Source organism: Lepidochelys olivacea, assembly GCF_965140295.1.
Source record: "Lepidochelys olivacea isolate rLepOli2 genome assembly, chromosome: 2".
Classification (NCBI taxonomy): Eukaryota; Metazoa; Chordata; order Testudines; family Cheloniidae; genus Lepidochelys; species Lepidochelys olivacea.
In genome coordinates, this window is record NC_140412.1 from 86,038,219 (window position 1) to 86,063,950 (window position 25,732).

Below are 25,732 nucleotides of genomic sequence, written 5' to 3' on the forward strand. Positions count from 1 at the left end.
AAGCAACTTATCCTTGCTACTTTCCCTTCTCCAAGGCCTTCCTTTCTTATCTCTTTCCCTTCTTGCTGACCAACAGCTTTTTCATTGCATTTGCGTTCACGTAGGCTTTACTTTTAAGATAATATGGGTGGGAAGATCCCTGGTGGCTCCTTTTAAGACAGATTTTTTTTCTTATTTAAAACCAGCTACAGTCACTGCTAGCAGTCAGAGGCCTTTTTAAAATTTTCCTTATCTCATTAATTATTCTTTGAACCAGACATCCTCCCTACTCCATTCCTTCTGGCCTTAAACATTATTTTCAAGGCCTTCCATCTACTTGCTAGCAATAGCCTTTCTTTACAACACCTATATTTCCTTAACCAAACTTCAGCTAACTCTAATTCTTTAATTTCATATTTATTCTACACCTTAGCTCCTGATATGTTCCATTTGGCAACAAGTAGGTAAGGAGCCTATGGATTTATCTCATTCTATCAACCAAGATTTTGGAAACCACTGCCTTAGAATTAGTATCTGTCAAGGTTCTTTATATCAAACTGAAAAGCACATCATCCACCTCCACCTGGTATGTTTGCCCACTTCATAAAGAGCAGAACTTGTGCTGTAGGTTCTCTTGTGCTGTGATGAATATTCCTCTGATACCATTCTCTATCATGGGTCTTCTTAATATAAAGGCCTGGTAGCCAATGTTCTCATACAACCTGCATTTCGACAAACTGCTGCTCTGAATTTTCTGGAGCCCATTGCAAAACAATGGTTTTGTTGCTTATGCCTTTTATGCCTCCCTTTCTTACAGTATTCATAAAATTTTGTACATACAATCTGTAAGCATCTCATCAGGAAGACATTTGTCACTGATGAGGAACTTCCAGAGATGTTGCTGTACTACTCATGCTTCCCTTCTGAGTTAAAGTTTGCCTAGTACCCACGCTGTAATGAAAGAGACTGACCAGCCTGCAAGCGGGCACAATACCATCCCAAGGCAAGGTTATCAACATAGGCAGCGAAGAGACCATATAAGAGCATCAGATGCATTTGTAGCAAGCTAGCCAGGAATGTCTAAACAGCTGAAGTTGGATTCCTGGGGTCATGAGGATGTCATTACTAATCCACTTCCAAAAATAAAAAATAACTTGTTCAGTCCCTGAAGCAGAGTTTGAAACACTGACAATTTGGGTTTAGCATTGTGTAAGGAGTCAAAAAACTTGGAAGATACCAGCTTAACCTACTTTGAATTCTCCCATAGTGCTCCTATATAATGGTCTACATATTCCACACCAAACTAAGTTTCTGCTGAATGGTTGTGAATGGCAAACTGACACACATTTTATTTAGGAGATTCTTAAATCTGCACTGACATATCCGGTCTCCATGAAGTCCTGTTGAAAAGTGCAATGATTTATTTTATATGACAGATTTACTCTGAGTCTTTACATCTATGAAGGTCAGTCTATTCAAAGAGCCAGTAAAGCTTCATGGAAAAATCTGAAAAGCATTCTGTTTAAAGATAATACTGCTGATAAATATTTCCTGTATTTCTTTCTCTCTGATTATTACTGGGACTATGTGCATGAACACAAGATCTTTGTTCCTTAAGGCTACATCTGCTCCTGCTACTAATTTTGAACTTGAATTAATAATATATTCATACATATAGTGCTTACAACATTAAAATATTAGACAAACATTAAATCCATCATAATACACTATAACAAGTTACCGATGTCATAGAAGTGATAGCATTATTTTGAGGTACTTGTGTTTTGTATATACAGTGAAGGAGGAGGAAATCTGTTTTACTGCAGATCTGAGGACTAGTTTTAGGTTGCTTTCAGATGGCTGGGTTCAGCACCATAAATTAAAAGGAGAAAATGTGACTAACAGGCCAGATCCTCAACACTGAAATCAATGGTGCTATTCCTGTTTACACCTGATTCAGTGTGCCATTCTGGGAGGCTGAAACTGGCCTGCAGCATTCTCTTTTAGTGTTGCCAGAAACCTATGATGAGGTAAATCCAGAGAGGAACACTTCATCAGACACCACATCATTATCCATTTTTATCTTACAACTTTGGTTTCTCTAATGGTAAAAATGGAGCAGTTAAGTGGGAAAGAAAGACAAATATACTAAGTAAAAATACAAAAGCAAATTAACGGTGAGGTAAAGAAACAGCAAGCATAAGAAACGTCTTCCAGTTTGTGAGCTAATCATTTATGAAGTATATGTTTTGTAATATCAACACTATATCACCCCACAAGTGGTGTGATTTTGAAATGGCCCCACCAACCAACAAAGCTTCATGGGCACCATTTCACAATAAATATTGAACAAAATAGTCTAATCTTTATCCTGAAAATCTAAATGAAAACACTACAGTATTTTTTACTTTTTATTGTTTAAACAAACAAACAAACAAAAAAAACATTTCAGCCCTATTGGCTCCAACCAAATTTTTGTTTTCTTGCATGTTGTTTGGATATATAATATCAAATATGTATGAACACTGATTCAAGACACAAGGAGAGGCCATGATCTGCAAACATTCGTGCATGTGCTTAACTTTTACTTCATAATAGAGAAAGTTAAGTATGTGCATAAGTGTTTGCAGGATTAGGGCCTAAGTTTCTTCTTTAAGCTACACCTGTCCTTATCAATATACACTTGTTTACTTCTATAAGATTTTTAAGACCACAGATTTTATCCATATTTACCTTTAACACTGGTATGAAAAAGGTGTAATAGGCAAAATATTTGATTGCAAAAAACTGAGGCAGAAAAACAATAAATGGAGTCATGGCTCAACCGGCAGCATAATAAATTATACAAAATAGAAACATTAAAGGATAGAAATTATGGGGAAACCAACTTAAAAGTCATGGGTGGTTTCCATAAGCAAAGTTCCAGAAATAATAGCTAGATTTCAGAAGATGGGTTTTCCGAACTGCACAGTAGCCATCAATGGCCCCCACATCCCTATGCTTTGCTGACAAAAAGGGGTGAGAGACTATGTGAACCAAAAAGATTACTGTTGACTTGTTCTGCAAAGATTAATGGACCACAGAGTAGGTACTCCTGAATACCAATATGGGAAACAATGGAAAGGTTTATGATGCTGGGATGCTGAAATTAAGATTGTACTTGAAGGGGAAAGAAGGGACCTTATTCCCCAGAAACTATATAGTGCTCTACAGTGTGTGAGTGCCAGCATTTTCAGTATGTAGAGTTGCTACAACTTAAATAATTTTTACCTAATCAGAGATGTAAATGGACATTTTAGCAATAATCCATTCCGTTTACATTTTTTCCTTTTCTCTAAAAGAGAAGTATTGTATATCAAGACACTGATTTATTAAAAGAATCTTTATCAATCATTCATGGATCATCTTTTCCTGTTTATCCATACAATTAAGTGAGGCTTCCTTTCCTGCCATTACAGCTATCACTTTAATAGGCTGTCATATATAGTCATGAGAAAAGTTTAATAATGCAACTGATGAAAATGAAAGAAGATGCAGGAAATGAGATCTGATAACTAGGTACTGGCGATGTATTTTTCTAAAATAACAATGGTTCAGAATTCATTTTTTTATTATTCCTATTTTCAACATTGTAAACCATCTACAACTTCCTCACACCCAGACTCCTCACACTCTGTGACTTGAATACGTAAAATGTAAATTAATCCAGCCCTCGCGCACATTAGAAAAATTCCAAAAATCCAGAAGCTTTTGGGTCCCAGACTAATAACTTCCCCTGACCACATTTCAGTCCTCAGCCTCAGGAGGGTACTTACATTTGAACCAATCCTACCACTTCTTCAAGGGGCTGCATTAATGGGATCATGAACTCCATAAAGGCAAGTGCAGAGGGGGGGAAATGAATTTGTGCCCTTTTTGTTAGTTACTTTTATGATGTATGAAGCTAGCCTAAAAAGGGGGTTTCTGCTTATTTTTTACTTCAGAAATATTAGGAACATCATCTTATTTATGCTGCGTATCACTGTTGGGAGACGCAGAGATGTGAACTGGGATCATCCTCAGCACTTAAATTGAAAAGAGGGAGGAAAGGTTGACTCTTTACCAAAGACTTTAACAAAGAGGTCTTATCTTCCATACCAACAAAACAAACAAACAACCCCAAATAACAATAAAAACCACTTGTCCTCTCAGCTAATCAGGTTTCATTATCCTAGTATCTGTGATGTCATAAATCTGCTAGTTCTCTAATCATCCATAAAGACTTCCAGGGTAGAGAAGACCTGAATTTTTATCGTAAAACAAAAAAACAGAAAAACATAATTTTTTTGAGGAAACCTTCATTTAAACAACATATAAAATCAAAAAAAGGTTACAGCCCCACTTTTTTTCTTCTGCAGGTCAATTGTAAATCCTGCTGAACTTCAGTTTTGGCCTCCAAGCACTAAAATCTGGCTCCCTTAGTTTTCTATAAGGTTTTCATTTGGCATCACCAGCGAGTGGTCATTTGTCCATGCGCGTCACAGCAAGCACTCCTTTGAGTCACTTCACTCAGGCTGCTGTGCGGAGGGTGTGAGGCTGAGAGCAGGCCAAGGTAGGGTTGCCAGGCATCCGGTTTCCGACCGGAACACGCAGTCAAAAAGGGACCCTAATGACTCCATTAAAAGTCTGGGCCGTTAAAAGTCTGGTCGGTCACCCACCGCGGGGCTATGGCAAGCTCCCTGTCTGCCCTACTTCCATGTGGCTCCTGGGAAGCTGCTGGCATCTCCCTCCAGCTCCTAGGCATAGTGGCTGCCACGGGGGCTCTGCATGCTGCTCCTGCCCAGACTGCTGACTCCACAGCTGCCATTGGCTGGGAACTGCGGCCAATGGGAGCTACAGAGGTGGCGCCTGTGGCCGGGGACAGCGCTTAGAGCGGGGGTTAGCAACCTTTCAGAAGTGGTGTGCCAAGTCTTCATTTATTCACTGTAATTTAAGGTTTCACGTGCCAGTAATACATTTTAACGTTTTAGAAGGTCTCTCTCTATAAGTCTATATTATATAACTAAACTATTGTTGTATGTAAAGTAAATAAGGTTTTTAAAATGTGTAAGAAGTTTCATTTAAAATTAAATTAAAATGCAGATCTTATCAGTTTAATGTGATCCTTGCCCTTGCTTTTCCTTGCTGAGTTTTCCAATGTCTGGCACGTATTTGGATACTTTAAGCTGCACACAGGCTTCTGAGTGATCAGTTGTTAACCAGCTCCAAGAGGGACAGAGGACAGATTTCATGTGTGAAAATACCTGTTCACACAGGTATGTGGATCCAAATGCGGAAAGCATTGCAAATGCAATTTTCTTCAAACAGTAAAATTTCACTGGCAGGGATGTCGAGCAGCTCAGAATAGAGGCCCCATGATCTCTCTTGGTATCTTCAAGTGCACTCCCACAGATCTCCAAAAACTTTGATGCCCACAATTCTGAGCTTTTTAACTGAATGAGCTGCATTTTGAAATCTTCAACACCCATCCATTGAAATACAGACAAATCCAAGTTGCTTTTGTTGAATTTTTCAGGTTTAATTAGAAAAGAAAGCATTGGGCCAAATTGCTGGAAAGCTTGTAATCTGTCAGAAAATTCCGATTCCAGTTCTTGCATGTACATTCCAATCTCATTGACACTGACAGTGCAACGTGTCTATAGCTCTTTCATGTGTTGGAAGTAGCGGAAAGTCGAAGTTCGAATATCCCGAGAAAAAACTGCTAATTTTACAACAAATGCCTTCCAGGCTTCATACGGATCCAGAACCGTTTGCCCAGCAGCCTGGAGACAGAGGTTGAGTTAGTTTTGGTGAGCGGTGATGCCAGTTAGCAACATGAGCTTACACACCCATTTGTCATCATCCAGTTTGGGGTAGTTTTGTGCTTTCTCCAACAAAAAGGCCTTGATTGCATCAAAACAGTTTACAAAGCACAACAAAACCGTGCCACGACTTAGCCACTGAATGTCGCTGTGAAGTGGAATGTCATTAAAAGCACTGTCCATCTCTTCTAGCAGTGCTTGAAACAGTCCGTGAGTCAAAGGAGATCGACCAACAAGGAAATTCACAATTTGCACCACTGTATTCATCACATTATTAAGCTCTGAATTAGAAATTTTAGCACACAGGTTTTCTTGATGGATGATACAGTCAAATTTAACTGTCGGGTGGCCAATTTGATCTTCAAGTAACTTTACAAATCCCTTCTGTTTTCCGACCATGGAAGGCGCACCATCTGTTGTCACACAATATTTTTCTGATGTCAACTCCTCGTTCTTCAGAATGGTTTACAAAACTTTCCACTATATCTTCCCCCTTTGTTGTGCCATGCAGGGGTTTTAGGCAACAAAGTTCCTCTTGGATTTCATCTGAAGCACAATATCTTGCAACAACTGCCAAACGTGGAAAGTTGTTTATATCCACGCTGTCATCAGCTGCAATGCTAAACACTGCTGTGGATGAATTCAAACTGGAACAGGTACAGAGAAGGGATACTTGGATGATCCGAGGAATGGAAAACCTGTCTTATGAAAGGAGACTCAAGGAGCTTGGCTTGTTTAGCCTAACCAAAAGAAGGTTGAGGGGAGATATGATTGTTCTCTATAAATATCTCAGAGGGATAAATACTGGAGAGGGAGAGGAATTATTTTAGCTCAGTACCAATGTGGACACAAGAACAAATGGATATAAACTGGCCATCGGGAAGTTTAGACTTGAAATTAGATGAAGGTTTCTAACCGTCAGAGGAGTGAAGTTCTGGAATAGCCTTCGAAGGCAGTGGGGGCAAAAGACCTATCTGGCTTCAAGATTAAACTTGATAAGTTTATGGAGGAGATGGTATGATGGGATAACATGATTTTGGCAATTAACTGATCTTTAACTATTCATGGTAAATAGACGCAATGGCCTGTGATGGGATATTAGATGTGGTGGGATCTGAGTTACTACAGAGAATTCTTTCCTGGGGCAAAGGTCACTTGCTGGAGGATTCTCTGCCCCTTGAAGTCTTTAAACCATGATTTGAGGACTTCAATAGCTCAGACATAGGTGAGAGGTTTATTGCAGGAATGAGTGGGTGAGATTCTGTGGCCTGCATTGTGCAGGAGGTCAGACTAGATGATCATAATGGTCCCTTCTGACCTTAGTATCTATGAGTCTATGAGTCTTTTAATGCAGTCGTCTGCTTTTCATTAATGTTTTCTGCTATTTCGCTTATGCGTCTCTCAACTGTTCTGGCAGAGAGAGGCAGTTCTTTTATTCCAGATACAATTGTATCTTTATTTGGCAAATCATTGAACAATACCTCCAAACTGCTGAGAAAAACTTTTTATATATTCCCAATATATAAACGGCTTTCCGTTTTTTGCAGTGCACCGTGCAATCTTGTAACTTCCTTCTGTAGCTTGATTTTTACTTACACTTGAGCATTTAAAAACATTGCTTTGCTTCTCATATCCTGCCACTGCCTTTTTGATCGATTCAGTCTTGACTGCTTCATCAAGAAAGGTTTTCTCATCCTTTGTTTCAAAATGTCGTTGAACACTTGATGTGCAACAAACACTTTCACAACAGAAAGCACAAACAAAAGAGGTCCTTCTTTTGAATAAATCCAAATGTGTCTGTACAAGAAGGCTGAAATGAACAGACATCTAACTTTGCTTTCTTAGGAGCTGACATTTTGTCAAAGGTACCCCTCAACTCACAGTGGAAAAAAATAATCGCGACAGATGGCAACCACAACGTCAAACATAGTGCGCTGTTCCACATGGCATGGTATAAGCAGCAAATCAGGACTTAAAAATATCCCAGTGCCGCTGGAACAATTTTTAAGGTGGGGGTGCTGCACTGCACCCCCCTTGCCCCTGTCTGCATCCATCACTACCCCAGGCTGGGGACAGCGGGCCACAGCTGGGGGCAGCTGCAGAGCGCCAGGCCGAGGCAAGGAGCAGAGCCCCGGGCCGGTGGCCGGTACCCCAGGCCAGCAGCGGGCTGAGCGGTGCCAGCAGATGGAACCCTAGTTGGCAGCGGGCTGGCGGACGGAACCCCAGGCCAGCAGCAGTGTGCCACTGAAAATCAGCTTGCATGCCAACTTTAGCACGCGTGCCATAGGTTGCTGACCCCTGGCTTAGAGCCACCTGGCCTCGCCTCTGCCTAGGAGCCGGAGGAAGATACTGGCAGCTTCCTGGGAACCACCTGAGGTCAGCACTGCCTAAAGCCTGAATGCCACACTCCCTCCCACACTCTAACCCCCAGCCCTGAGCCCCCTCCTGCACCCCAAACCCTCATCCCCAGCACCACCACAGAGCCTGCAGCCCCATCTGGAGCCCTCACCCCTCCCATACCCCAGCCCGGAGCCCCCTCTAGCACCCTGAACCCATCATTTCTAGCCCCACTCCGGAGCCCGCACCCCCTGCCCGGAGCCTGTACCCACTCCCATACCCTAACCCTCTGCCCAGTCTGGAGCTCCCTCCCACACTCCAATCTCCTTGGCCCCAACCTTCAGCCTGGAGCCCCATCCTGCACCTCAACTCCCCTCATCTTGTCAAAGTCAGATTCAGGACTCACATAATTTGTTAGACCACTCTGTTTATTAGCAAAGCGCCTTGCTAATGCACCCAGATGTGAGCCCCTCTCTGAGGCCCAAGATAACCTATTTATACAGCTAAGCCAAAGCCAATTTAACATAAGAGACAAAAGAAAGCAGAAACTGACAAATATACATACATATCTTATTTGCATACTAACGTTTACCAATCTCCTAGCTCAGTAGGAGCTCTAAGTTAATTAGTTTGAGGACCCATTGTCTCACACTCCTTAATGTTTCTCTTCCTGACAACTATATTTCAACAAACCCTTCAAGTAGCATTTCTTTAATGAATTATAATTTCAATATAATTCATTCTACTTTCACAATCTCCAGCCCCACTCCAGAGCCCTCACCCCCTCTCACACCCCAACCCGATGAAAATGAATGACTGAGCAAGGGTGGGGGAGAGCAAGCAATGGAGGGTGGAGAAATGAAGTGAGTGGGGGTGGGGCCTCAGGGAAGGGGTGGGGCCGTGTCAGGGTGTTCAGTTTTCTGCAAATAGAAAGTTGGCAACCCTAGGAAGGACGCTGGTGCAAGCCCCTAGCAGCAGGGCAGCTGGGGCATGCAGCACCCCAGGGTTCTGTGGACAGCCCCCAGTACAGCCTGTGAGGCCTGGCTGTGTTCAGGGTGTGCCCTGGTGTCACCTCACCCACCAGGGCCCCCAGGGGGAGTGGGGCAGCTACAGGTTAGGAAACTACCCCATGTGGGAGCCAACCCATCCCTTGCGCGGCCAACTGTGGTGGGTGTGTTCCTGGGTAGCCAAACGGCTCCCCTACTTTCCTTACAGAGTCAGCTGCTGCCCCTCGCAGTTACAGAGCTGAACTTGAAAATGTGACCTGAGCGCAGCTCATGGGCTCCAAATGGGCAAACAAGAGACCCCCACCATTCCCTTTATTTAAAAAAAAAACAACTCTCATGGTTTTAAGCCAGTCTCCTGGTTTGGCAGGGAGGGCTGACTCATGACAAGACATCGCCGTCATGCATGTAAAAGGTTGCCATAAGGAGGAGTGTGATAAATTGTTCTCCTTAACCACTGAGAACAGGATAAGAATTTATGGGCTTAAATTGCAGCAAGGGAGATTTAGGTTAGACATTAGGAAAAACTTCCTAACTGGAACAAATTGCCTAGGGAGGTTGTGGAATCTCTGTCAGGGGAGGGTTTTAAGAACAGGTTAGACAAACGCCTCTCACTGGTAATCTTAATACTTAAACCTGCCCCAGTGCAGGGGGCGGACTCAATGATTTATAGAGCCCCCTTCTAGGCTTACATTTCTATGATTCTGTTTTAAACAGGTGAGGTTGGCAACAATACCCGCCCTGCAACTGCAGGGGGCGCCAGAGCAAGCGGGGAACCCTCCGTCGCCCCCCTGCGGCAGCTACCGCGCCCGGCAGGGCAGCACAGCTCCGCCCCCTTCCTGCGCGGACTATATGAGGTTGTGCGCAAGCGCGCTATAGGGCGGGGTTACCTGTGTACGAGTCCTCGCTAGCCCCGCGAAACGCAGTGAGCGCACAGGACTGCACCATCACATAAGCGGGGGAGGAGGGAGTTAAGGTTCGAACCATCTCTGCCGGGCGGGGGTCGTGAGCAGCAGAGTCACTGCAGAGCAGCCGCGCTCCCCTCTCTACAGTGTGCGGCGCGGTTGCGTCCCGGGCCCTTCTGACGCCCTCTCCTCGTTGATGGTTTAGCCCCTGTGTCCCTCGTCGCCCCCCACTGGCCGGGCGGTGGTTCGCTCCGGGACCGTGCTCTCCGGAAGTGTTGGGGCAGTTAGAAGCGCCGCTAGTTTCTGCCAGTTCCGATTGGACCTGAGTCTCTACGGCAGCCGCCAGGTGAGGCCGCGTCGCGCGGCCCCGGTGACAGCGCAGGGCCCGGGCGGGGCGAGGGGTCCCTGCCCCAAGGCTCTGGCGGGCCCCGCCCGGGAGCGGAGAGCAGCTCAGGGCCGGTCTCCGCGCCGCACCCCCGGGCCGGGCCGGGCCGGGCCCCGCCTCGCCCAGGGGAGGCCCACGGGTCCCTCCTTCCGGGGACCAGGCCCTGGCACGCGCTGCTGCCCCGACTGTCGCTGGGAACCGCGGGGCGGGCGTTACCCGGGGCCCTGCGCAAACGTCTCGGGCCGACCCGCCCTGGCTGGCCACCCACCCCCTGGGGGCCCGGACAGCCCGCAGCGGGGGCCGCTTCCATCCTGGCGCAGTTGCCCCTTCAGCTGCGGCACCGCCGGGAGGGGGCGGAGGGAAATTGCTTGCCAGCCCCCTCAGCGTCTGAGAGACGGGTCAGCGCCCGGGAGCTCCGGCCTGTGCGTGCCGGGAAAGGGACTGGCAGGAAACGGCTGCAGAAAGTCATGGCAGGGAACCCTCCCCCTCCCCCCACAATCCCCATCCCCGCTGGTGCGATGCTGAGCTGTGCAACCGCTCGCACTGCGCCTCGGCTATGTAGCATTTTTCAGTCTGGAAGGATCCGAATAGGCTGCATAAACTGTGTCTGCCTACCCAGGAGTTTGCTACGCTCGTCACACTGCAGTGCAGCTGTAGGGGAATGTGGTGTGACAAGAGTGAGAGAGCAGTGATGGAAGGGAAATAATGGAATAAAAGAGAGCGGAAAATAGAAGAGGTAAGACAAGGAAAGGAAAAACAAGTATCCCATTCAAAGTGGTGGGTCTAGTCCAGGGGTCGGCAACCTGTGGCACAGGCTGACTATTAGTGGCACTCTGCTGCCAGCCAGGGTCCCAGCCGTCAGCCCCGCTCAGCCCGCTGCTGGCCTGGATGGACGGAACCCCGCGTTGGCAGCGGGCTGAGCGGGCCAGCAACCGGGACCCCGCCTGGCAGGGGCCGGCAGACAGAGCCCCGGGCCAGCAGTGGGCTGAGCCGCTCAGCCTGCTGCTGGTCTGGGGTTCTGGCCGCCGGCCCCTGCCAGCCTGGGTTCCGGCTGCTGGCACCACTCAGCTCACTGCCCATCTGGGGTTCTGTCGGGGGGCCCCCTGTAAATGTAAAATTTATTACTGGCACGCGAAACCTTAAATTAATGAAGACTTGGCACACCACTTCTCAAAGGTTGCCGACCCCTGGTCTAGTCATTGAACTGAAGCACTGATTCCAGAAGAAGTTAATTCAAGCATTAGGAAGTTGTACCACAGGGTGAGATTGTTCAAAGGTAAGGGACAGAATATGGGGCACTTACATGGCTCTTATGTTCTTTGGCATTAGTGGGACATTGGCATACTTTGACCTGCTTCTGAAATGGAACTGTCCTTTTTATTATAGGGTTTAGTGTGCCACTTTATTGATGTAAATACAGCGACCAAACTGAGTGTTGTTTTTTTAGGATCTGACTGGCTTTAAACTTGAGTAATGTATTCATATAGCACCACAAATTACTATTTGCTGTGGAACTGTGGAGTTCAGTTGTTGAGCGTTTTAAGAGGCAGACTACTGATTAGTGCTCTATTTACTCACTATCTGAGACTAGGTGGAGCAAAGTGCAGACCACAGACCCACTCCTCTTTCAGACTGTGCAAGCACGTGGACCTAGCTATCTTGAGAGCCACTGGGTTTTATAGAGCCATGTGAAAATCCAAGCCAATGTTACATGATGGGGAAGAAGAAATGGGTGTGCATGCAGATATTTACTATTTTTAACTGCTTCCCCTTGTGCCCTTTTGTGCTATCTTTCATTTTAGATATAACCCCTAATTAGACAATGGGAAATTGTCAAACAGCTGGTGCAATGTTTACACTGGTGCTTTACAGCGTTGAAACTTGCTGCGCTCAGGGAGGTGTTTTTCACACTCCTGAGCGAGAAAGTTGCAGTGCAGTAAAGAGCCACTGTAGACAAGCCCTCACTTTGGGCCTCAAGGTCTGTAGGAGCAGAGCTTCCTTTCTGCAGATCCATATAGCCCCCCAGTTAAACTTCGGAACGCATCTTACTTAAGGCCATGCATGGAAGAGAGAATTCTAAATGAAAATAGCTTGAAAGTGTTTCAGTGGAATTCAGTTTACACTTACCTCTCCCTCCCAAAAATGTGCTTTTTAATAATACTGCAACTTCAAAAAAACTTCCAAATGTTAGATCTGGAACCTGTCAGTTATTGTATCCAGCCAATTCCTTATTTATCCTTAATCTCATCCAGGGGTGAAAGTAATTTAAAGAACTTGCTGGTACTCGGATTCCTGAGGAGGGGGCGGGGGCTTTTAAATCCCCAGGCCCTTTAAATCAGGGGCTAGGGCTGTGGTAGCAGCAGCTGGGAGCCTGGGGCCCTTTAAATCACCCCCTGAGCTCCCAGCTGCAGAGGTGGCTGGGAGTCCTGAGGCTCGGGGGTGATTTAAGGGGCCCGGAGCTCTAGCTGCCACTACCGCAGCAGAGCCTTGGATCCTTTAAATTGCCAACGGAGCCCCGGGGGTCCAGCAGCAGGGCCCGGGGCTCAGGCTGCCGCTGCCCTCAAGGGCCCTTTAAATCGTCCCCGGAGCCCTGTTGCTGGAGCCCTGGGGTAGCAGCGGCGGGGCTCCGGCAGCTATTTAAAGGGCCCGGTGTGGTAGAGGCTGCCGGAGCCTCGCCGCCACTACCCCAGGACTCTGGGAGGCTCCGAGGGCTATTTAAAGGCCCCGGGGCTATCGCTGCCTCTACTGCCCCAGGCTCTTTAAATCACCCCCGGAGCTCTGGGGTAGCAGCAGTGGGGCTACAGCGGCGATTTAAAGGGCCCAGGGTGGTAGCGGCGGCAGGAGCCCTGGGCCCTTTAAATCGCCACCCAGGCCCCGCTGCTGCTACCCCACTGGCAGCAGTTTAAAGGGCCTGGGCCTCCTGCCGCTGCTGGGAGCCCCAAGCCCTTTAAATTGCTGCCTGGGGAAGCCAGTCTGCCCTGGTATGGTGCACTGGCTCTTGCCAGCAGGGGTGGCAGGTTTGTAGAAATTTTGGTGGTGCCCAGAACCTGCCTCTGCCCAAACTCTGCCCCCCCCCCAACTCCACCCCCTACCTGCCCAAGGCTCTGGGAGGGAGTTCGGGTTGGGGAGGAGATCTGGGGTGAAGGCCCTGGGCTGGGGCAGGGGATAGGGGTGCAGGCTCTGGGAGGGAGTTTGGGGATGGGAGGGGGTGCAGGGGTGAGAGCTGTGGGGTGTGGCTGGGGATGAGGGGTTTGGGGTGTGGAAGGGGGCTCAGGGCTGAGGCAGAGAGTTAGGGTGCAGGGGGGATGAGGGCTCTGGCTGGGGCTGCAGATGAGGGGTTTGGGGTATTGGGCTAGGGCAGAGGGTTGGGGTGTGGGGGGATGAGGGCTCTGGCTGGGGGTATGGGCTCTGGGGTGGGGCAGGGCTGGGGATGAGCTTGGGTGTAGGTAGGCTGCCCTGGGACTGGAGCCAGAGAGGAGGACTCCCCCAAGCCCTCTCCCCACCGGCAGCAGTGAGCTCTGGGGTAGGGGCCCCCCCTCCGGCAGCACACTCATCCTCACCACTGTCACTGCAGGTGCTCCTAGGGCCCCTCTCAGGTCCAGGAATCTCCCTCGCCTCCCCTGTGGTGGGTGCTGGGGGTGGGGGCCTGCCATCACATGTGCACCTCGTCCCCTACTGCTGCCCCTCACTGTAGCCTCACTGGGAGTGGGGGATGGGGCTGGCCCTTGGCCATCGTGGGGCAGGCGCAGTGACTGCAGGCAGTGGGGGCGGCTGTACTAGAGGAGGGTCCCACCGGAAAATGAAAGGGTCTGAGGGGGGAGGGCAGCCTGCCATGCCACTAGTGGATGTGGAGCACTAGGACCCTGCGGCAGCAGTGTATGCAGAGAGGCAGCATGGTGCTGCAGGAGAGAGACAGGCATGCTCTGCTCCGGCACCCAGGGAGGCACCCGGTGGCAGCAAGGGGGAGCCAGGGGACACTCGGGGGAGATGTGAGGGGGCAGCAGGTGGGACCAGGCGGGGAGACCCGGCCCTGAACATTGGTGGAGCCGGGCCTCCGGGCCCTCAATATTGCTGGAGCCATGAGCCCATATAACTCGCCTCTGCTGCTTGCCGGTAAGCCGTACAGGGGCGCCGTACAGGGGCGTAGGGGCTTACTTTCACCTCTGATCTCACTCCACCTTTATTTACCATGCTCATCCAACTTTAACCTTAACGTTTTCAGAGTTTACAAACTCTACTTACTCTAAAACAGGGTTGTTTTCTAACATCAAACCAATTATTCAATTTGTAAAAATATTATTCTATTCCACCAACCTGCCATCATATTAGAAGCCATTGAGCTCCATTATAACTGATGCACCTTGGAAATATATTCCTTCAGTATTGTCATTGTACATTTAATAATCTTGGATATGATACATTCTACAGCATATTTTTATTTCAGAACAAAACGAGAACAGAGTTATGGTTGGGTTTGTGTTGTAAACATATTGAGGTGATGGTGACTTGTGAATGATTATACGGCATTGGGGAACTGCTTAAACTACTTAGCACATCATTTCCAGACTGTACAACTTAAACCAAAAAAACCCCAAAATGTTGACTGCTCTCATAAAGCAAGCTTGATATTTTTTCATTTTCAGACTGAAGTCTTATAATGACTTTTTTTTTTGGTTCGAAGTCTGGCTGTTGTTCTGTTTTCTTGTATTTTTTTCTTCTTTCTCTCCCTTCATTCCTGATGAAGAAAAAGGGTTCTGGTGATGAGGAGTAGGGGAATGGTAAACATTTTTTTTAATCAGCTAGCTATAAACTTTAGCTGTAAATCATCATTACAGCTGTTATGTAAGTTCTAAGTTCGTATTTTACTCAATGTATTTACTTCCCCCTCCCCCCAGAATCCAATAATCAACATGTCTAGCAAAAGGGCAAAGACAAAGACCGCCAAGAAGCGCCCTCAGCGTGCAACCTCCAATGTGTTTGCAATGTTCGATCAGTCACAGATTCAAGAATTCAAAGAGGCCTTCAACATGATTGATCAGAACAGAGATGGCTTCATCGACAAAGAAGACTTGCATGATATGCTCGCTTCCCTTGGTAATGTTCTCCAGTTACAAAATTATTACTTTCTTGTAAACCATTGTCTCAAATAAGTCTAGTAGTATGAATTTGTTAAAACTTCAATATGTGAGAACTGTGTTGTGAAAGATGACTAACTTCTAAATGCATACAGTGCTCTTTAATTTTAAGAAGTGACTTATTTACTTGTAGGTAAGGATCCCACTGATGCATACCTAGATGCCATGATGAATGAGGCTCCAGGCCCCATTAACTTCACTATGTTCCTTACAATGTTTGGAGAAAAACTAAATGGCACAGATCCAGAAGATGTAATCAGAAATGCTTTTGCTTGTTTTGACGAAGAGGCAACAGGTAAGTGGATGAAACACCTCTCTTGGGATTTCTGGTTTTTTCCACTGTTGTTCAAGCCTAACAGTATAATCTAAATTTGTTACATAGGTGAGGATTTGTTTGGCTAACAGGCTCATTTTGGTATCTTGATAAAATGTGGTATGACACAGGGACAGGTGTCCTAACTTTCATGTCCTATCAAGTGATGATAAACTGATATATTAAAGTTAGGGTGAAGATGAAGATTGTCCCCTTGTCTGTTTCTGTAAGAGTATTTGCATACCAGTATTTGTCTCCTGCAATGGGACTTCAAGGAAGAACATGTAACTAGGCAATATGCAAACTCCCCAAAATGGAGTATGAGATATAACTGCCTGAGGAGGAGGAATTCAACCAAAGTAGCAGGCTCGATGGGCAAACGTCAATTTCTGTGGCTTTTAAAATGTAACTGAGATGGGAGGTCTTTAGTTTGAAGGTAATTGACTTGGCCCGCTCTCCAGACCCATACATCTACACAGTATCCAAGGCTCTTGTTCAGGCCCTCCTGTTGCATCTTAACTACTGTAATCTCTTCTCTAGTCTTGGTGCCAACCATATTGTCCCCTCTTTAAGTCCACACAAAATGTCACATTTCCTGGTTTGTCACTCTGACTACATCACCCCGACTGTGAATTTTCTGGTGTCTTGGAAAAAGGTCATTTCTGTTGTTGCAGAATCACAAATCCATGGGACCCAGGTTGAGAGAAATGAGGTGGTCACGCCTCTCAGCTACTTTTTCAAGATTTCTGCTGACTCAGGCAGATGCCATTGTATTGGTTTGCAGTCTCTTCATGTTTCAAAGTTACCTTTGAAACTGCAAGTCTAGAAACTTTTTTTAATGAAAGTTGAGACTCTGGAGTACAATCCAGCAGAAAGGGGTGAATTCAACAGCACTCACTATACTCAGCAAATATAGTCCTATAAGCACTTTGGAAACTGGGGTCAAGCCTTCATTAGCATGTTTTGAAATTACATCCGTTTCATACCTCCGATGTCATTACACATGACCTTATCTCACAATTGTCTGCTGTAGCATTTTTAATCTCATCTGTAGATGTGCAGTCTGAGCCTTTCAAAGTGTATTGTCCCATTTCAAACACCTATTTTGAAACTGTATTTTTAGCACCTTTTGCCTTTTCAAGGGATAACCCCTTCCTGCTGGAGCCTAGATAAACAGCCCTTCTTTGCTAAGGTCTTTTCAGATGTTAATTGACTTCCCTCCCTCCCTAGGGAAATATCTCAATCCTCTTCTAAAAGAGGAAGTCTGTTCCTAGATGAATTATTTTCTCTCCACAGGTGGTCTTTCTGATTCACTATGCTTACAGTTTAGTATGTATGTCAAAAAAGAGAGCATATCATTAAGGACATAAAGAAAATGTTTACTTAGAAGTATTGTTAATGTCATGCTTTCTATCTTTATTATCAATTGGCTTGAAAGGTGCCTCTGGTTCAGTCCTCCTCCCAGCTAGTAACAATCATTATCTGTAAAGGTTTCAGAGTAGCAGCCGTGTTAATCTGTATTCGCAAAAAGAAAAGGAGTACTAGTGGCATCTTGGAGACTAACCACTTTATTTGAGCATAAGCTTTCATGAGCTACAGCTCATAGATCAGTTTTAGTCTCACCTTGAATTGATTCCACAGTCTCCTTTAGCGTTTTGCTCCATTGCCTAATTGTATACTTCATTTTTCTTGATATTTAACACACCTTTCTGCTGAAAGTTGTGCCTATTTTTCTTCATTGACTAAGATATATAAATGTTCTTTAATATTCCTTCATACATTTTTGACCACTGTGTTGTTGCCTTTGACTTGTTTTTTCCTGAGATCTGTACTTTGAACAATGTGTTATTAAGAAACTTATAGTTCTCTTGAACCATTTTCAGCATTTATCAGTTGTCTCCATCCGCATGCATATGTATGTGTTCTGGGTCGACTAACTACTGTTACCTCAGTTCTATGTCAGTGTAACTCCATGTGGTGAATAATGCCAAGAAAGTATACAAAGGAATGGAGTTTTTAGTGGTGTGAAACTAGAGTAATGCAGTTGTGACCCAGGCTGACTTGATATAGCACATCTTCTTCCCCATTTGTTTTTCTGTCTCCATCTGAAAAACATGTCATATCCTTCTATATTGTAGTTGTATACTACTTCTCCATATCTGTCCGAATAGCACCGGGAACCAATCTAGTTGTATGGGTAAAGTTTGTTCCTCTACTCTTAGTTCTCCCCAATATCTGCTTTGTCTCTGACAGTATGCCCCAAGATCCATTCTAAATTAGTTGTTTTGATTCTTTTATTCCATCTGCCTTAGTGAGGCTACTTTATGGTATATAGTCAGTATCTATTTGAGTCCTGTTACCTTCGCAAACTTTTCCTAGTTTGGTAGCACTGTTCAGGGTTTTAATCCAGTACAGAACTATTCAGATGGAGGAATTAAGATCCATGTAGATGAATTTCACCACCAAAAAGTCCTGCACTCTTGTGACAAATAATCCCTACACCATCTCCTGTCACTCATTTATCTCTAAATATTCTACCAGTTCTGGGATGCTAATCTGTGTAGTCATCTCCTTCAGTTGTTGATCCAGGTCTGTGAAGTGCTATGATCCCATCCTGAGAGCCTCTGGCCCTGTTAATATGGATGTGGATAATTGAAAGGTTCTCTCCTACTGTTCTTAATGTAGAATATTGGTTTAACCTCTTTAACATTGAGACACCATACAAAGGCTTGTCCATCACTCACTGGTTGTCTGTCTTTTTTGGTCCACTCTGCTTGTCTGGCTTTCTGTCCTCCGGTCTTCTCTGATGATCTCCGCTCACTGAGGTTATCTAGTCCCTTTCTAAAGCATCAGTTTCTGCAGAACCTGTTTTTTGACATGCTTGTCCTTAATCGTTGTGGTGTCCATTTGTGGTGTACACCTGTCTTGCATAGTCTAATAGTCCTTCTTGTAGCAGTCTGTCAGCTAGTTTGTTTGTTTGAGTGGTTTGTCTCCAGCTAGAGCTCAATCACTTATACTTTTTCCTTTAACAGGGCAACTACTGTGCATTTGCGGCAATGTAGGTTACTTATCTTGACATCAGGATGTGGCCCATCCTTTGAACTCAGCTGCTGCTGCCATTTTTTCCCCACACTCCACTTCTTTGTACTTTCTAAATTTCTCTGGGATTATTTGTCAACCAATGGCTCTAGTAATATCTATTGATGTTAAGTTAACTTGCTTTTCAGTATCCAAGTCATCTTAACTTCTTGTTTTATCCCTGTGTTAATAATTTCCTTGTGTTCTTCTGCTAATCTCTGTTTATCATAAAATAAGTAGCTTCAGTTGTCCCACCTTCCTCCAACTCCTCATAGCAAGCTTTCCTGCCTCCTGATTTAATTTACTCAGGCTATCTGCAGGTCTCCTCAGTTATAAGCCTCCTCCTGGACATGTGCCATGTATTTTCAGTATCCAAATGAAACTCCCTCTAGCAACAGAACTTGACAGCAATGAAAAAGGCAAATGGCTGCTATTTAGTCAGCAGAGGAAACTACTAGGTGTATTTGTGCATCCACTGTAAGCTAAAGTTAAGAAGAATACAATCCCTTAAAAAAAAATGCAAATTGCACAATAGAGCAGCAGTGTCCTTATTTATTTCTGCCTCAGTTAGCAACGTCTTTGTTCTTCCATTTTAAAATCTCTTTCAAGTGCCTGTACTTCTGTGTACTATATCTCTGTAAAACAGTCCCTCTTTTCATGAATCCTTGTAAATTGTATCAGAACAACTGCCTCTCTGGAATTTGAGAAGATTAGTTTATGGAAGTTTTAATAATGTCATGAAGAGCCATTCTGGTCTCTTGGTGCAAGTACACTCATTTATTGTATGCTATAATAGGCAGATACGTATCTATTGCTGTTGGCGTGACTGTTTATCCTACTGTTGACGCATCTTTGCATATGAAGAAGTAAAAAATTTTCTCTATCCTGATTCCTCGTGTATATTGCATTCTAGGGGTCATTCAAGAAGATTACCTGAGAGAGTTGCTGACAACAATGGGAGACAGGTTTACAGATGAAGAAGTAGATGAGCTATACAGAGAGGCACCAATTGACAAAAAGGGCAATTTCAATTACATGGAATTTACACGCATCCTTAAACATGGCGCAAAAGACAAAGATGATTGAACAAAACTGCAGACACCTGCAGATAACTTCTTGTTTTCACTCATGTTTATTTCTCAGGGTTGGTTTTTTTTTGTTTTTTGTTTTGGTTTGGTTTTTGTTTTTTTTTGGGGGGGGGGGGTTTGCTGGTAGAACCTGTTGCATGCAGTTTAGCTTCACAGCTTTTGCCTTTCTCCATGAATTTATGAATTTCCGGCCATTATGGCACACTTGCACCTCTGTAATCAAACTGGAAGTGGCAGATTTTATTGTAGTTAAAAGTATTTGGGGATAAAGATCAGTGAATGTGAAGGCCAAGGGAAAAAGACCTATTTCTGGATTTTTACATTTTTATAATAAATATCATTTTGAAATAAAGATTGTTATATAAATAAAATACCTCATTAAACCTGTTCTTGTAAAGAGGCCTTTCTATCAATAGGTGGAAGCCTTTTCCCAATTTGATGGTTATATCAACTTTTGACATTTTAGTTCAGAATTAAAATGCTAAGCAGTGGGTTTACAACTTGTACAACGGTAACCTACAAGTCTTCATTTAAATGTTACCGTTCTTGCACTTAAGTTGGCAGTGACATTACATTTTGTGTAACATGGTGAGGAACCTCCTTTATTTAAAACTCTGGTACAGAGCAAAGGAATGGTTCTAGTCTTAGAAGTCATTTGCTTGGTGTTATGAAAAAATCCTGGAGTTGTGCCCAGTGTTAACTGTACAGCATTTAATATTCTGGTAACTTAGTTTTTTGTGGAATATGTTAGGCTTTTCCAAAGGGAAAATATTCTGTAAATGGAAGATTTTGGCTAGACATGACCAGAACATCGGTTTCATGCTCCTTACAACATCTGCAGAAGTGAGCCTTCTGGCAAATCTCAGACCTGTGGTGGTACTAGGTTTCTTTTTAGTTGATGAAAAATGTTTTCTCCTTTTCCTCTCCTCTTGCCATTCTCTCTCAGAATTAAGTGTTTTGGCTTTGGGGCTGGACAGAAAGTGTGAACTTAATCTAATGTTTCTCTCTCTCTCTGTTTTTACAATGTTATTTCTGCCTCTTTGGGGCAACTGGGAACATATACATTTTGCTTTCAGAATGAAAGTTCTTTATTTTGAAAAGAGAGCTTCTGCCCACTTGCAGGGTAGGAAACTTAAAAAAAAATAAATAAAAGGTACAATTATGGAAAAAATATGACATGGGGTTGGATTTATTCATAGCTTTGTATTTGATCCTAGGCCTTCTGTATATTTTAACAGTTTGAGGGGCAAATTTTCTACCCACAAAGATTCTGTTAAAAGTTCCTAGAATTTCAGTACACAGTTCCAGTAAATTTGATTCTTTAATACTTTTCTTTATTTAAAAAAATATATATATAAAAAGTGGGGAGTGGGGTATTTATAACAATTCTTTATCCAAAGCAACTTAATGAAATAATTGGTCTACCATGGCGCTAATGTATGTTTGTTCTTGTGCCACAGTGTAGGGTATATATAATCATTTTATCCATTATTCTGCACACTTAGAGGCCACAACTTATGTATTAGACTGTTGCCTTGGGATTTAGCTGCTTGTTGGCTGCAGTTTGTTGGTACAGCCTGGCCTTTGTGTAGAAGGTTGGATTGTAGCATTCCAATGTTGCTATGTTAGGACAAACAAAGTGCTCTTTTAATATGTTTGCTTGGAAGCTACTATAATATAACTTTTGCTCATGAGCTTTGTGCCTTAAAATTAGGAACCTTGTGTGAAACCTTGCAACTGGATCCCTCCAAATGTGGGGGATTGGTGAGTGGGGGAAATCCAGTATCTGAATCTAGGATGGAAAGTGCTGCCCTTTCTGGCTGGACCAAACTACTGAACTGAACACTCCTCAACTTTTGAGGGAAGGTCCAGGTATGAATTTTGCAATATGTACACAAGTCTTATTTAGATTGTATGCCCTTTTGTTGTAATATGCATAACAGTAATAGCAGATTCAACAAAATATCTCCACCCATCTTTTCCAGATTTCTTAAGGTTCAATTTTACACTCTAGGATACCTATGAGAATGGACGCCCTGCTTTATTTACCAAATTTCCACTTGTTTTACAGTTATTGGTTATACCTCTGGAAGTGAGGTTACGGAACTGACCAGTTGACATTGACTGAGCCTGTTTTGCTGGTTCTAGAAAGGTTGCTGTGGTGAACCAAATTTTGGGAAAAGATCCATAAGATGGAAATATAACTAGTTTTGTTTAGAGGTAAGTTTATGGCATTCTAACTGAACTGTCTTGGGTTCCAAAGCTCAGTGAAAATAAGAATTTTATAATGAAAATTAATATATTTTGAGCTTGGTATTAGCAAAAACAGTAAATATAAAGGTGCTGAATCCTATAAAGCATTCATCCTAGGATGTGTTTTCTTGGTTTCTTTTGCATTTGATACATTAGTATATTGAGACAGAGTAATAGAGAAGCTGCCTACAGTGAGTAGTCTTAAGAAATTTCTACTTGTTTTATAGTTATTGGTTCTGTTGATGTTTCATATAGGAAGCATCTCATAAGCTTTCTACTGGTTTGAAAGTTGACCAGTTTATAGTGCAACTGCTGTCCCACGTTTGCCAAAAAAGGCATAGTGCTAGAATGTTAATTGAGTCCGGTGGCACCTTAAATACTAACAGATTTATTTGGGCATAAGCTTTTGTGGGTAAAATGCAGGTGCAACTGAAGAAGTGGGGTTTTTTGGTTTTTTTTTAACCTATGAAAGCTTATGCTCAAACAAATCTGTTAGTCTGTATTCACAAAAACAATGAGGAATCCGGTGGCACTTTAAAGACTAACACGGCTACCCCTCTGATGCTAGAATGTTGTGAACTTACTATGGTGGAAAATGCTGTAATTAAAGGTCTTGACTTTGAGGGTTTTTGACATATTCCCCCACCTGATTCTAGCCTGTGTGTAAGCTTCACAAGTATGGCCACTGATGTAGACTGGCTGCTGTGGCGTTGTTGGGTTTTTTTACTAGCATGTTGTCTAGTTCAGCTATACTAGGGTTAGACAGTATAGTGGAAAAGATAGCGGTGGCCAGGCTAAACTAACACTCCCTCTCACTCATGGTAATTCATAGAACCCCCCGCAAAGCTGCAACAGAAGGATAATGTCTCAAAAATCACAGTGGGGACTTGTGATTTTAAAGATGTCTAGGCAACGTGATCATGACCTAGACATGGGGATTTGTTTCATTCGTAAAGAAAAAATTAAACCAAAATATTTATTAATCTCACATGCTTGAAATTCATACCACACAATTAGTGATTTCCTATGAGACGTCACCTGTAGCATCAGTGTCCCAGCCAACATTTTTATTGACCGTTTCATTTATTAATCCCATTATACAAACAATAGATGAGCCTGTGGAAAAATAATGTTGAATGTTTTATTGTATTAGGAAATAAATGCTGTTTTGAGTGCATTCTTGCAGGTTGAAAAACTCTTCAGTGGCCTTTTAAATATAACTTCAATTGCCAGGGAAATGTCCCAGGGCTCTTCTCTTCTTTTGGAGTGTGACAGCTGCATGGTCATTTTGTTGTTTGTTCTTATTACCTGCATTTGGAAGTAATGCAGGAGAGCTGCTCCTGCTCCAGAACTGTCCCCAGAAGAGCAGGCAGGAGGGGAGATGGAGCAGGAGAGGGAAAAGTAGAAAAGATCTGCAACGTAAAATGTCTCAAAAGAAAGGGAGGGGGAGTGAAGTAATACAAAAAAGCTGAAAGTAGTAGTGAATGAGAGGAAGACTCTAGAAAATGGAAAGGATAAAAAGTCTAGGTTAATTCTTTCATAAAAAAAAAATCTATGAAATTTGGCTATTTTAATGGTGGTGTGGAATCATCTGAATCTTACCATCTGATTCATTACAGAAAGTTCACACTCACTACATACCCTCTTACGGTTTGAATGTTCTAGCACCCTCATTTTCATTTAAAACAAGTATTATTTTTGACTTTGAACAACATTTAAAAACTATCACTAGGTGGCACTACCATTCCCAGTACTAACTTAGCTGTACAATATAGTCATTACCTTACTTGGTGCTGGACAAACACAGAGAGATTTGGAAATTCCTTGGGGCAGAGACCATATACAGCACAACTAACATCAGGATTTCTGGCATGCACTGAAAGTTCACTCTAAGTTTAGTCTTTAGGGGAGTAGAAAGTGTTAAAGTAATGACACAGTTCACTTGTATGCTGTTATGCAGTGTGTGTATTTGTTATGTTTGCTAAGGGCCAAATTTCTGAAAGGTGTTTAGGGTGCATAATGGGATTTTTTTTAAAGCATCTAAGCTTAATGCTTTTGAAGAATCTCACTAGGTGCTCATGTGCAGGTTTAGGGGCCTAAATACCTTTGAAAAACTTTCCTTATCTATCTGCTCTCATATTTTAAATCTTGAAGCATTCTAGAGATATGGTTAATCTCGGATTAGTAAGGACAAGACCTATACCAGGTGGGAGTACATGATCTCACAGCTGCCTACTGTGGGATTTCTTGAATCTTCCTTTGGAGCATCTGATGCTGTTCCCTGTCTGAGGCAGCCTACTGGACTAGAGGAACAATGGGTATAATACAGGATGGCAGTTCCTATTTCTTGATTAAATGTAATTAAAGCTATTTTAGGTTTGTCATAGCATTTGTGTCACAGACAGTGACTTTTATCGTTGTGATTTTATTAGGGTGGGCTCTGGCCTGACCTCTTCTGTATCACACCCCAGGTTGGAGCAGGTTATTTGGCAGCTCCCAGGCCAGCGTGAGGGTGGCCCTGTCTGCATACTGTGGTGAGAGCCAGCAGGTTGGAGGGGGGAATTAGGATCACCCCATGATGATGTCTGGAAAGGAGATTCCATGCTGAATTTGCATGACTGCATGGGACACCCCCCCTCTCCTCCCACCTTACTTCATTTTATTCACACTCACCCTCAGCAAGAATATTTTGTCATCCATTCATGACTTTAAAAGCATTGTTTACCTGCTCGAAAAGTTCAAGACACGTGAGAGATCACATCATTATCAAAATTTAAGGGTAATGATTAGGGTTTTAATTTTTTTTCTTCCTCCGAAACCAGCTTAACAGCCCCATCCTGCAATGCTTATTCAGGCACATTCCTTCCAAAGTCAGTGGGGTCTGCTTAAGGACTACTCTCAAAAGGGGCACTTCAATAATCTGTGTTCATTTCCCATATTTATCTTTACAGTGCCAGTATAATTCCTTCTCATTCCTGCCTTCACCATTCTAGACAGTATCTATTATCCAAAAAAATAAATGGTCAGCTGGCTGAGTTCCAGCCTTTAGTCAATAGTGTATTTATTGACATTCCTACACAGTTTGCCCATCTGTCTCTGTGTGGCACTTGAGATTTGTACTCCGAGATTCTCTTACATAGAGCTGATGCAAGAAGGCTATTATAGCTATCTGCATACTTAAATAATTCTCACAGACTTATTTCACGTTTTCCTTCCCAGCTACTGCAGGGATGAGGGTGATACCGGAACTTAAGTAGAACCAAAGAGAGGTCTTATGAAAAAATTTAAATGTACTGCATATATTTTACCCCCTGGAAAATAAACCAACAGGGTATGAAGGTATTTGCAGTGTCAGTGCTTCTTGATGCATAGTCACTTATTTCACTGAAGACATCAAATTGGTCTGTCACTTATT

At 43.8% G+C, this 25,732-nt stretch overlaps 1 protein-coding gene and 1 long non-coding RNA gene across 3 annotated transcripts in view; one reads left to right on the forward strand and one right to left on the reverse strand.

The window, feature by feature from the left end:
• LOC311516419 overlaps nucleotides 1–10,166 on the reverse strand; it is a 16,230-nt gene extending 6,064 nt beyond the window's left edge. The window contains exon 1 of the long non-coding RNA XR_014710409.1: nucleotides 10,051–10,166. This is a non-coding gene — a long non-coding RNA (uncharacterized lncRNA). The remainder of the gene's footprint in view (nucleotides 1–10,050) is intronic.
• A 96-nt stretch (nucleotides 10,167–10,262) lies between these two features.
• LOC311516418 (myosin regulatory light chain 12B-like) lies at nucleotides 10,263–20,451 on the forward strand. 2 transcript variants are annotated; one of them, XM_084620458.1, is made up of 5 exons: nucleotides 10,284–10,411; nucleotides 11,070–11,186; nucleotides 15,346–15,544; nucleotides 15,719–15,880; nucleotides 19,890–20,451. In XM_084620458.1, exons 3-5 carry the CDS (start codon nucleotides 15,361–15,363, stop codon nucleotides 20,060–20,062), a joined length of 519 nt encoding a protein of 172 aa, XP_084476584.1. In that variant the 5' UTR covers nucleotides 10,284–10,411; nucleotides 11,070–11,186; nucleotides 15,346–15,360; the 3' UTR covers nucleotides 20,063–20,451. The 2 variants fall into 2 exon arrangements, with proteins under 2 accessions (XP_084476583.1, XP_084476584.1); XM_084620457.1 differs by lacking the exon at nucleotides 11,070–11,186 and having other exon boundaries at nucleotides 10,263–10,411.
• Nucleotides 20,452–25,732: the final 5,281 nt, after the last annotated feature.

What these genes read in the sequence shown, in the direction of transcription:
- LOC311516418 (XM_084620457.1), top strand. Translation starts at nt 15,361, where the DNA reads ATGTCTAGCAAAAGGGCAAAGACAAAGACCGCCAAGAAGCGCCCTCAG. An exon ending in TGATATGCTCGCTTCCCTTG is followed by an intron (nt 15,545 to 15,718) that starts GTAATGTTCTCC and finishes ATTTACTTGTAG; the next exon opens with GTAAGGATCCCACTGATGCA. An exon ending in TTTTGACGAAGAGGCAACAG is followed by an intron (nt 15,881 to 19,889) that starts GTAAGTGGATGA and finishes ATTGCATTCTAG; the next exon opens with GGGTCATTCAAGAAGATTAC.